The following is a 12551-nucleotide window of genomic DNA, read 5'->3' on the forward strand; positions in this document are numbered from 1 at the left end:
GTTCATTATGACTCTCATCAATTTTTACAGATGCACCATAGAAAGCATCCTTTCCAGACGTATCACAACTCGGTCTGGCTCCTGTTCTGACCAAGATTGCAAGAAACTACAAAGGGTTGTAAACGCAGCCCAGTCCATCTTGGAAGCCAGCCTCCCATCCATTGATTCAGTTTACATTTCCCGCTGCCTCAAAAGCAGCCAGAATAATCAAGGAACCTGGGCATACTCTCTTTCACCTTCTTCCGCTCAGAGAAAGTGAGAGATCAAGAACCAACCGACTCAAGGGCTGTTTCTTTCCTGCTGCCATCAGACTTTTGAATGGACCTACTATACATTAAGCTGATCTTTCTCTACGCACCAGCTATAACTGTAACACTATATTCTGCACCCCGTCCTTTCCTTCTAAGAACATAACAAATAGGAGCAGGAGTAGGCCATCTAGCCCTTCGAGCCTGCCCCGCCATTCAATAAGATCATGGCTGATCTGAAGTGGATCAGTTCCACTTTCCCGCTTTCTCCCCATAACCCTTAATTCCCTTGTCTGTCAAAAACCTAGCTACCCGTGGCTTAAACATATTTAGCGAGGTAGCCTCCACCACTTGAACGGGCAGAGAATTCCAGAGATTCACCATCTTTTGAGTGAAGAAGTTCCTCCTCAACTCCGTTCTAAACTGCAGCCCCCCCCCTCCCCCCCCTTATCTTGAGGCTGTGCCCTCTAGTCCTGCTGTCCCTTCTGAGCGGGAAGAATCTCTCTACCTCTACCCTATCCATCCCTTTCATTATCTTATGTCTCTATAAGATCCCCCCTTCATCCTTCTAAACTCCAACGAGTACAGACCCAGTCTATTCAGTCTCTCTTCGTAGTCTAACCCCCTCATCTCCAGTATCAGCCTAGTGAACCTCCTCTGCACTCCCTCCAAGGCCAAAATATCCTTGCGCAAGTGCGGCGACCAAAATTGCACACAGTACTCCAGCTTCCTTCTCCCCATGAACGGTTTGTTATGTCTGTATAATGCGCAAGAAATGGTACTTTTCACTGTATAACAATATATGCAGCAATAATAAATCAGATCAAAATATTAACAGGAACACAGAATATAGAGAGAAACTATTTCCACAGGTTGATGAATCTTGGATTATGGGCAGTATCTAAAATTTTAGCCAGACCTTTCAGGAGTAAATTTAGGATGTATTCAGTAGCAATTTTATGGCCTCGCTTAAGTGAGACCAGAAATTCCTGCCTGAGCTTAACAGAGATTTCTGTTGTCGGACCCTTGTCCACTCTGACTCCGTGGCGGGCGAGATGGTAGAGTTACGGCCTAAAAGTCTGGAACACTCGTTGCAAATGTCAACTGACAGTAGATCAACTGTTGATTTTAATTGAGATAATTTGACTTTTGTTAGCCAGAAGTGATAAAGCAAACTTGTTCAATCCTTTCACGTGGGGTGCACATTTCAATAGTGTTCTCACCCAAGGCCAGTGGCAAGTTTTGGAAATATAAAGTTTGTCACAACATTAATCATCATTTCAAATAAAAGTAGGCCATTTGTCCCATCGAGTCTCTTTGCCATTCAATTACATCATGGCTGATCTCACAATCGACTCCGGACATGGAGTTGGGGGTAGGGTGTTAGCGTGGATAGAGGATTGGTTGTCAAATAGGAGGCAGAGAGTGGGGGTCAATGGGTGCTATTCGGATTGGCGGTTGGTGACTAGTGGGGTGCCCCAGGGGTCGGTGCTGGGGCCTCAGCTATTTACCATTTATATAGATGATCTGGAGGAGGGAACCGAGTGTAGGGTGTCGAAATTTGCTGATGACACCAAGATTGGGGGAAAGGCAAATTGTGCGGAGGGTGTGGAGAGTCTGCAGAAGGATCTAGATAGGCTGGGCGAATGGGCCAGGAAATGGCAAATGGAATTTAATGTTGGCAAGTGTGAGGTGGTCCACTTTGGTAGGAAGAATGGTAGGAAGGACTATTACTTACGTGGCGAAAAACTGCAGCAGGCGACGGTGCAGAGGGACCTCGGGGTCCTTGTGCATGAGTCGCAAAAACCCAGCCTGCAGGTGCAGCAGGTGGTCAGGAAGGCGAATGGGATGCTGGCCTTCATTGCGAGGGGGATTGAATATAAAAGTAGGCAGGTCTTGCTGCAGCTGTATAGGGCATTGGTGAGGCCGCAGCTGGAGTACTGTGTGCAGTTTTGGGCGCCGCACCTGCGCAAGGATATTTTGGCCTTGGAGGGAGTGCAGAGGAGGTTTACTAGGCTGATACCGGAGTTGAGGGGGTTGAGCTATGAGGAGAGGCTGAATAAACTAGGCTTGTACTCGTTAGAGTTTAGAAGAATGAGGGGAGATCTCATTGAGACGTATAAGATGATGAATGGGATGGATAGGATAGAGGTGGAGAGACTCTTCCCGCTCAAAAAAGACAGTAGGACTAGGGGGCACAGCCTCAAGATAAAGGGGGGGCGGTTTAGAACGGAGTTGAGGAGGAACTTCTTCACTCAAAGGGTGGTGAATATCTGGAATTCTCTGCCCGTTGAAGTGGTGGAGGCTGCCTCGCTAAATATTTTTAAGAAGCGGGTTGATGGGTTTTTGATAAGAGAGGGGATTAAGGGTTATGGGGAGAGGGCGGGAAAGTGGAACTGAGCCACGACAGATCAGCCATGATCTTATTGAATGGCGGGGCAGGCTCGAAGGGCCAGATGGCCTACTCCTGCTCCTATTTCTTATGTTACTTTCCTAATATAAATCCTATAATCCTAGATTCTCTTACTGAATAAAAATGTCTCGCAATTATTTGATTAGTTAGTTACTAATATAGTAAACCATCCCCAAATGATACTTTATAATTATCCTTGCATCAAGTTCCTGATCCTAGTTATATATAATGTGTAGTTAGCTTCAAATTTTAACTTTATGGACAAGATGACTGCGAACTGTGTGCTTCAAGTGTTAAAAGTAATTGTTTGGCAATATTTTAAACGCAAATTAATCAGGAGTGAAAATGAAACCACATTCTAAGAAAACTTATTAAAATGTTTTGGCCCTATGCATGCAGTTGTAATGGACATAGATTATGGCTACCAGCATGATCCCACTCACATCTGATTATAAAATGGCAAAGTAAATGTGGCAATCATGGCTCAAGAAAAGCTACAAAATCATTAACAGCTGAACCTGCCATCCGTGGTCACTGATCCACAAACATAACTTTAATTGTACTTACACCAACCAGTGAACTAGCAGTTTCTAGACATGGTTCACATTTCAAACAAATACTCACTAAAGAATCGAATACCTGGTTGCCAACTACCGTTTTATAATTCCCAAACAGGATTAACGCAGTTTGGTTTGAGAAACAGACATCGAACAAGTGCACAAATGCCTCATCTGAATCTTGCTTATCCTGAAAACAAAAATAGTCTTTGCAAAAAACATTTTCCTTCCCACTCATGTTACTTGCTTTTAAAGGAATGTGGAACAGAAAAGTGAAGCAAAAGGTAAATGCGTATGCACAAGCTCTCTTCATACAAATTGTACGAGAGCACAAGCCATCCAATTTTTATGTCAAGATTACATCATATGGTTCCTGTACAATGGCCACAGAAAGATATGGCAGACAGAAAAGAATGGATAGAGATAACAATAGACATTGTCCAATTTTCGCTTTCTATTAGCTTGGAAAATGTTATGAGCCTTTTAGTCATTGATAACTTTTTAAAAGACCTCAAACTGCCAGTGAATGGTTAAAAGGGTCACACAACAAGATTTCAAGTTAAAGGTTTTACCGTAACCCACAAACTAAAAACAACACTGACTAAACATATTTTCAGTAGGCAACTTAAAAACACGATAAAGGAATTTTAGAATCATGTTGAAATAATTAGACACTAATCAATGTACAAATGAAGTTATCATATCTTTGTAACTACAAGGTGTCAATTTTGATCTATTATTCAAGGGTTATGGGTTCAAGTCCCAACCCAGAGTTGAGAATAAAATCCAAGCATTGGAGTTGCAAGTTTTCAAAGCTGTTACACAACTTCATGGGATTCATCCTGGTGTGTTTGTTAAATTTTAAACTTCTAGTTAAACCAAGATTTGGCCTAAACTGGAGAAGCAGAGGTCTTTCAAATGCCCCGAGTATGTCACTTTTGCATTTGATACAGTGGCACACGTGAGTTAATACATAAAATTAGGCCTTAAGGGATTGGCAGTAATATATTAGCATGGGCTCATAACTGGTTAACAGACAGAAAACAGAAAGTTGAAGAAAATACAGGATACCACAAGGATCAGTACCACAGAAAATCCCTGCAGTGCAGAAGGAGGCCATTCGGCCCATCGGGTCTGCACCAACTCGCCGAAAGAGCAGGCCCTCCCCTCTACCCTGTCATCACAAACCCATGCATTTACGACAATTAATCTACCTAACCTACACATTTTTGGACTGCGGGAGGAAACCGGAGCACTAAGACGAAACCCATGCAAAGGGAGAACATGCAAACTCCACAGTCATCCAAGGCCAGAATCAAACTGGGTCCCTGGTGCTGTAGGGCGTCACTGCTAATTGTGTTACCATGCAATCCTTCCAGGCTTTAGCGATGTTATCAATCACTCAAATGAGTTGATGAGACTTTACTGATGATGCAAAATAATCTGTGAGGAGGCAAAGAGACAGATGATATGGACAGGTTATAAGTGAGTGGCCAAGGTTTGATTTTGATTTGATTTGATTTGACTACAAAAGGTCGTGATTGTAGCCCAATCTATCATGCAAACCAGCCTCCCATCCACTGACTCTGTCTACACTTCCCACTGTCTTGGCAAAGTAGCCAGCATAATTAAGGACCCCACGCACTCAGGACATTCTCTTGACAACCATCTTCCATCAAGGATACAAAAGTCTGAGGTCGACTCAAGAACAGCTTCTTCCCTGCTGCTGTCAGACTTTTAAATGGACTTACCTCACTTTAAGTTGATCTTTCTTTACACCCTAGCTATGACTGTAACACTACATTCTGCACTCTCTCATTTCCTTCTCTATGAACAGTATGCTTTGTCTGTATAGCACACAAGAAACAATACTTTTCCCTGTATGCTAATACATGTGACAATAATAAAATCAAGATGGTGATAGACAGAATATAATGTAGAGTGAAGTTACCCACTTCAGAAGAAAAAGTAGGGAAGCAGATTTTTTTTAAATTTAGAGTGTGACTGGACAGATAGGTATTCAGAGACATGAATGTTAACAATTAGTAAAAGCAAGTTACACCTTAGCCTTTATTACAAAGAGATTGAAATACAAGAGTAAAAAAGTCTTACTGCAATTAGATCCAAAGAGAAATCATATAAAGTTGCGAGGAAAAGTATCAAGCCTGAAGACTGGAAGCAATTCAGTACTCAGCAAAGGAGGGCAAAGGGATTGATTAAGAGGAAAAAACAGAGTATGAGAGTAAATATATAACATAAGAACATAAGAAATAGGAGCAGGAGTAGGCCATCTAGCCCTTCGAGCCTGCCCCGCCATTCAATAAAATCATGGCTGATCTGTCGTGGCTCAGTTCCACATTCCCGCCCTCTCCCCATAACCCTTAATCCCCTCACTTATCAAAAACCCATCAACCCGCGTCTTAAAAATATTTAGCGAGGCAGCCTCCACCACTTCAACAGGCAGAGAATTCCAGAGATTCACCACCCTTTGAGTGAAGAAGTTCCTCCTCAACTCCGTTCTAAACCCCCCCCCTCCCCCCCCCCCATTCATCATCTTATACGTCTCAATGAGATCTCCCCTCATTCTTCTAAACTCTAATGAGTACAAGCCTAGTTTATTCAGCCTCTCCTCATAGCTCAACCCCCTCAACTCTGGTATCAGCCTAGTAAGCCTCCTCTGCACTCCCTCCAAGGCCAAAATATCCTTGCGCAAGTGCGGTGACCAAAACTGCACACAGTACTCCAGCTGCGGCCTCACCAATGCCCTATACAGCTGCAGCAAGACCTCCCTACTTTTATATTCAATCCCCCTCGCTATGAAGGCCAGCATCCCATTAGCCTTCCTGACCACCTGCTGCACCTGCAGGCTGGGCTTTTGCGACTCATGCACAAGGACCCCGAGGTCCCTCTGCACCGTCGCCTGCTGCAGTTTTTCGCCACGTAAGTAATAGAAGGAACATAAGAGCAGACAGTGAAAGCTTCTGTTAAGTATATAAAAAGATTAGTGAAGACAAATATAGATCCCTAACAATCTGAAACAAAAGAATTTAAAATAGAAAACAAGGAAATAGTAGAGCAATTAAATAACTGCTTTAGTTCTGTCTTCACAGAGAAACTCACAAATAACTTGCCAGGAATGCTAAGGGATCAAGGGTCTAGTGAGAAGGAGGAACTGAAGGAAATTATTACTAGTACAGAAGAAATTAATGGGGCTGAAAGCAGATAAACCACAGGATCTGATAATCTACATCGCAGGGTATAAAGGAGATGGCCATGGATATAATAGGATGCATGGGTTGTCATCTTTCAATATTCTGCAGATTCTGAACAGTCCCAGCAGATTGGATGTTAACATAAATCACAGAAGGTTAATCTGCAGATACAGCAAGCAATTAGTAAAAGGAAGTGGCAACTTATTATTTTGTTTAATAAGACCATGGCTGATCTTTCTGTGGACTCAGCTTCACTTACCTGCCCACTCACCATAACCCTCAATTCCTTTACTGTTCAAAAATGTATCTATCCTTGCCTTATGGTGTTGAGATGCAGGATCAGCCATAATTATATTGAATGGTGGAACAGGCTCGAGCAGCCGAATGGCCTACTTCTGCTTATGTTTCTTCTGCTTCTTATGTTTACAGTTTTGGTCTCCTAACCAAAGGGAGGAGAGAATACAGCAAAAGGTTCACTTGCGCCAATTCCTGGTAAGGGAATTATCTTATGAGGAGGGATTGAGTAGACTCGGCTTTTATTCCTTTGAAGAATCTAACTGAAACATAAAATTGAAATGGGACATAACAGGATAGCTGCTAGGAGAAAGATTTCCCTGTCCAGAAAATTAACCAGGGGTCAAAGATACACATTAAGTATTCAGTCTTTCAGGACCAAGGTAAATCAAAATTTATTCATTCAAAGGGTAGTGAATCTTTGGCATTGTCTACCCCAGAATCTTAGTCACTGCATCTGTCCAGGACACAGACCAATAGATTTGTGAACAAAAATGGAATTAAGAGATATGTGGATATAATGGGAAGGTGGAGAGCAGGTAGAACATCTGCCACGATCTTACTGAATAAAAGAGCAAGCCGGAAGATCTACTCCTGTTTCTTGTTCTTATGCTCAGTTTGGATGGAACATCAGAGCAGGAATAGAGCAGATAAACCATCAAGTCTATACTGCCATTTAATGAAATCATGGCTGATCTGATGTCTGATGCCATATCTCCATTTTTTCCCATATCCCTTAATACCTGTAGATAACAAGAATCTATTAATGTCCAATCAAAAGTTTAGAAATGAACTAGCACCAATTGCTGTTTGTGACAGAATTCCATACTGCTGCAATCCTTTGTATCTAGAAGTGTTTCCTAATTTCACTCCTAAAAGATAATTTTCTGACTCACCAACCAAAAGACTGCTTCTATTCACAAAACTGTTCCCTTCATATCTTCAAATTTTTGATAAAATCATCCCTTAGCCTTCTAAATTTCAGGGAATACAAACCTCTTTTGTGTAATTTATCCTTCATAATGTAACTTTTGGAGCACAGCTATCATTCTGGTAAATCAATGCTACATTCCTTCCAAGGCCAATATATCCTGTGGTGCCCAGAACTACACTCAGTTCACCAGGTAGTCTAACTAAAGCTTTATATAGCTGAAACACAACTTGTAACCGTTTCTATTTAGTCCTCTAGCTATAGTAGCCAGCTTTTAGTTTATTAGCTGTACCTGTCCATGCCATTTTAATGATCAATATTCTTGGACTTCCAATATTTCTAATTTTTCACCATTTCGTTTAGGTGCAAATTGGATTACCCTACATTTGCCTATATTAAAATCCATTTGCCAGTTTTTCCCTTTTATGTAGTCTAACAATATATCTCTAATTTTATTCTTCTCACTGCACTGCATCATTCTTTGTCACCAGCAAATCTGGACATTACTATCTCATCAAAATAGTTAATAAACATGGTGAATTGTTTGGGTCCGACACAGATCTTTGTGCATACCACTGCCCAGTCTGCCAACTGGAATACCTGCTTATTAGCCCCATGTTCAATTCCTACCACTTAATCAATTTCCTAACTAGGTTGATAATTTGCCTTCCATTCCATGAGTTTCAAATTCAGCTAACAATCTCTTATTATGAGGACATTTATCAAATCCCCTCAAAGTTCACAGAAATACTATCTGTAGACATTCCTCTGTCCGCTACTTTAGTCAACGCTTCAAAAAGAATTCAAACAAATTCATCAGGAATGCCGTGGCTTTACAAATCCATGCTGACTCTCTCATCAGCTAAAACACAACAAGGTGTTCAGTCACCCCCATCCTGAATTATAGACACAAATAACTTCCTAACAAACAGGTGTTAGATTAACTCAGCTATAATTCATGGGAAATACAGAGACCAATTACAGATTCTCTGCAGCCCCTAAATCAGTTTTTTTTAGTAACCAGATAAATGAAGTAACGAAAAGATGTTCCGCAATAAATTACCATTAAGAAATGTATTGTAGAGAGGGGATATTCCGAGGCTACATGTATTGCATGTGCAGCATAAGGATTCAGAAAGTTTGTTGCACATAGCATATAACACCCTCGTCGAAAGAGTTAAAGTACCACTCCAAAGACTTAAACACAAAATCAAGGCCAACACTCGAGGTAGTCTTTCAGCAGAGATATTAAACTGAGATCTCATCTGCATAAAAAAGACCCCATTGTACTGTTTGCAGAAAAGGAAAGTTCTCTTCAGTGAACTGGCTGATATTTAGCCCTTATTCAAAATAAGATTATCTGGTCATTATCATACTGTACTGCTTGGGGGTGGGGGGGCTATACACATAAACTACCTCATCCTAATAGTGACTGTAGGAGCCTTGGACTATCTCAAGATTCTGAAACTTGTTGCACAATAGACTACTCATTACTTCAAATGTTTTAATAAATTATATTCTCATTTCACACCTCCCTTCACATCTTTTTTTTTGGCTTGCTGTATTAACTTTACTGAATAATCAGCTAATCGAGCAAACACCTACCAGCAAAAATTGTCTGAAAATGAATGGTTACACAAACAAAAGTGCCTTATAAACAATAATGGTAAAAGTGCACTTTGCACTGCTTTGTACGTGCAAAAATCCAATTACAACATTCCGGGATCTACACAGAGAGATCTCATTCATATGTTCTTATTATGTCGGCAACCTTAAATATAGCAAATAGCAGAAACAACACGTGTACATTTGTCAGTAGATATGGCTCATTGATAGCACTCACATCCAAGTCAGAGACAACAGTTGTGGATCTCACTCAAAGAATTTGAGGATACAATCTAGGCTGACACATCAATGAACATTAGGCTTGACATCTTTTGAATGAGACATTAAATGCCAGGCTCAACCTGGACGTCCAGGTGAACATAAAAGATCCCATAGCACTTTTCCAGGAGCAGGAATTCTCCTGACCAATATTTACCCTTCAAACACTGCAGGAAGAAAGATTATCTGGTCATTATCAGATAACAGTTTGTCTGTGCTTAAATTGGCTGCCACATTTCCTACATGACAACAGTAACTACATTTCAAGTGCTTCGTTGACTTAAGTCCTGTGGGTCATCCCGCTGAAGTGAAAGGCAATGTTTAGTTGCCATCTCTTCCTTGTTTGAAATAATTTCACTGATCAGTCCTGACTGCCTGACAGTGAGATTTTGTGCATCTCAGAACTCAACTAATCCTGCCGATGGAGTCCAGTGAGTCCCTCCATTTGAAATGACATGTTGAGCATCCAATCTTGGCTCCTAACTGGTACCTAAAACCCCCACCACAGAGTGAGCAGGGCAAAAAGAATAAAAAGGAAAGGAGGAATGGGATGGGATGGGGCTCCCCTCAGTTTGAACCATCTAATGCCATTAAAGATCAGGGCAAAAAGAATAAAAAGGAAAGACGAGGGGGAATGAAGACTCTCACAGTTGGAACCTTCTAATGGGGCGCAGTGGTTTGCTCTGCTGCCTCACAGCGCCAGGGACCCGGTTCGATTCCTGGCTTGGGTCACTGTACTTGCGGAGTTTATACGCTGTCCCCACGTCTGCGTGGGTTTCCTCCGGGTGCTCCCATTTCCTCCCACAGTCTGAAAGACATGCTGGTTAGGTGGATGAGCCATGCAGCCATTCTCTCAGCGTACCCAAAGAGGCACTGACCGCCAGTGTGGCGACTAGGGGATTTTCACAGTAACTTCATTGCACTGTTAATGTAAGCCTACTTGTGACACTAACAAATAAATAAAGATCAGGACAAAAAGAATTTTTAAAAAGGTGGGGGGGCGGAATGAGGGCTCTCCACAGTTTGAATTTTCTAATGCCATTAAAAATCAGGACAAAAAGAGTAAAAAGGAAAGTGGGGATAAGGACTCTCTACAGTTTGAACATAATGCCATTAAAGGACAAAAATATTAAAAAGGGGCAATGGGGGGGGAAGGGCTCCCCATAGTTTGAACCTTCTAATGCCATTAAAGATCAGGACAAACATACTAAAAGGAGGGAGGAGGAATTAGGGGATCTCCACAGTTTGGATCTTCTAATGCCACTAAAGATCAGGGCAAACATATTAAAAAGGGGGAGGGGGATCTCCACAGTTTGTACCTTCCAATGCCATTAAGTATTGCCCAGTGCTTTCCCCGTGGCCGGGCATTTACCTTGACGCGGAAGCGGAGTAGGGCGAGGCGGATGCAGTGGCTCATGCAGACGGGAGGCAGGAACCAGACTTTGGGCGGCGGGGTGCCTTTGTTCTGGACGTGGCTCATGATCTGCTGGGCCGTCTGCCGGTCGTTGATCTGCTTCTTCACCCACTCGTGCAGGCGCGGCTTCTCCAGCGCGCCGTTGAAGAAGACCACCAGCTCAATGTTGCCGCTGAAGCAGGCCTTGGACAGCGAGGCCAGGTAGCTGAGCATGTGGTTCCACTGCCCGCCGCTCACCCAGTCATTGTAGAAGCCGCCGTACAGGCGGTGCAGGCAGTTCTCGGCGTCCACCAGCAGGCGGAGCGGGCTCTGCGGCGGCCGGTTGCGGCCTCCACCCACCAGGCTGCCCCGGGCCAGCTTCTGCAGCTCCACCGGCACCACAGCGCTGGCGCAGTGCTTCTCGATGTACTCCTGAAAGCCCTGCACCCCCATGGCCGCCTCTCTCCCCTCACACACTCACTCAGTCCGGGTAGAGGGGCCAGGCCAGGACGCGGCTCTCACTCCGACTCCGGGCCGCAGGCAGGGCCGCAAACACACGCACAGCAACCCGGGGGGAAAGAGAGAGAGAGAGGGGGGATGAACGGGCCCTCGTCCCCGGGGGAGGCGGGATGAGCGGAGCGGGGCTGGCAGGGAGGGGCGGGCTGGGCGCTCGGTGCCAGTCTCGGGGCTGAGCAGAGCCGATCCGCCATGTGCTGTCACAGCGCCATGTCTGTCAGAGCCGGCGCGCAGGCGCACTGCCCGCGCCTCCCCGGCGGCAGCGCTCAGCTTCAGGGGAGCTGTCAATCACCCAGCGGCCCGGGCACGCTGCACACAGCAATACCCAGCCCGGGCACCCTGCACAGCCTGGGCACAGCAATACCCAGCCCGGGCACCCTGCACAGCCTGGGCACAGCAACCCAGCCTGGGCACCCTGGGCACAGCAACACCCAGCCTAGGCACCCTGCAAAGCCTGGGCACAGCTTGGGCACAGCAACACCTACCTGGGCACAGCAATACCCAGCAACACCCAGCCTGGGCACCCTGCACCCAGCAACACCCAGCCTGGACACCCTGCACACAGCAACACCCACCTGGGCACCTTGCACTGCAATACAGCATGGGCACAGCAACACCCAGCCTGGGCACAGCAACACCCAGCCTGGGCACAGCAACACCCAGCCTGGGCACCCTGCACAGCAACAACCCTGCCCAGCCTAGGCATCCTGCACACCCCAGGAACAGTAACACAGCCTGGGCACAGCAACACAGGCCGAGCACCTTGCACAGCAACACCCTGCACAGCCCAGGAACAGCAAAACAGCCTGGGCATCCTGCACGCAGCAACACAGCCAGGGCACCTCGTACAGTCCAAACACAGCCAAGGCGCAGCATCACAGCCTGGGCACCTTGTATAGTCCAAACACAGCAACACAGCCAGGGCGCAGCAACACCCAGCCCGGGCACAGTGCCACAGCTTGGGCACAATGCCACAGCATGGACACTCTGCACAGCAACACTCTGCACAGCCTGGGCACAGCAATACTCTGCACAGCCTGGGCACCCTGCACAGACTGGGTACAGCAACACCCAGCTGGGGCACAACAATAATCAGCCTGGGC

General features: G+C 44.8%; 1 protein-coding gene across 3 annotated transcripts in view; it reads right to left on the reverse strand.

Moving 5' to 3' along the window:
* The window catches only part of LOC145337544 (constitutive coactivator of PPAR-gamma-like protein 1 homolog), a 124670-nt gene extending 112997 nt beyond the window's left edge, over window positions 1-11673 (reverse strand). For 2 of the 3 annotated variants that reach the window (XM_080182346.1, XM_080182340.1), the window contains exon 1: window positions 10912-11671. In XM_080182346.1, coding sequence (XP_080038472.1) covers window positions 10912-11385 — 474 coding nt within the window. In that variant the 5' untranslated portion in view covers window positions 11386-11671. Of the gene's footprint in view, window positions 1-10911 lie in introns of all 3 variants that reach the window. The other variant, XM_080182354.1, reaches the window with a different exon arrangement.
* Window positions 11674-12551: the final 878 nt, after the last annotated feature.

Source organism: Carcharhinus amblyrhynchos, chromosome 3 (assembly GCF_965287045.1).
Source record: "Carcharhinus amblyrhynchos chromosome 3, sCarAmb.v2.hapA, whole genome shotgun sequence".
NCBI classification, from domain to species: Eukaryota; Metazoa; Chordata; class Chondrichthyes; order Carcharhiniformes; family Carcharhinidae; genus Carcharhinus; species Carcharhinus amblyrhynchos.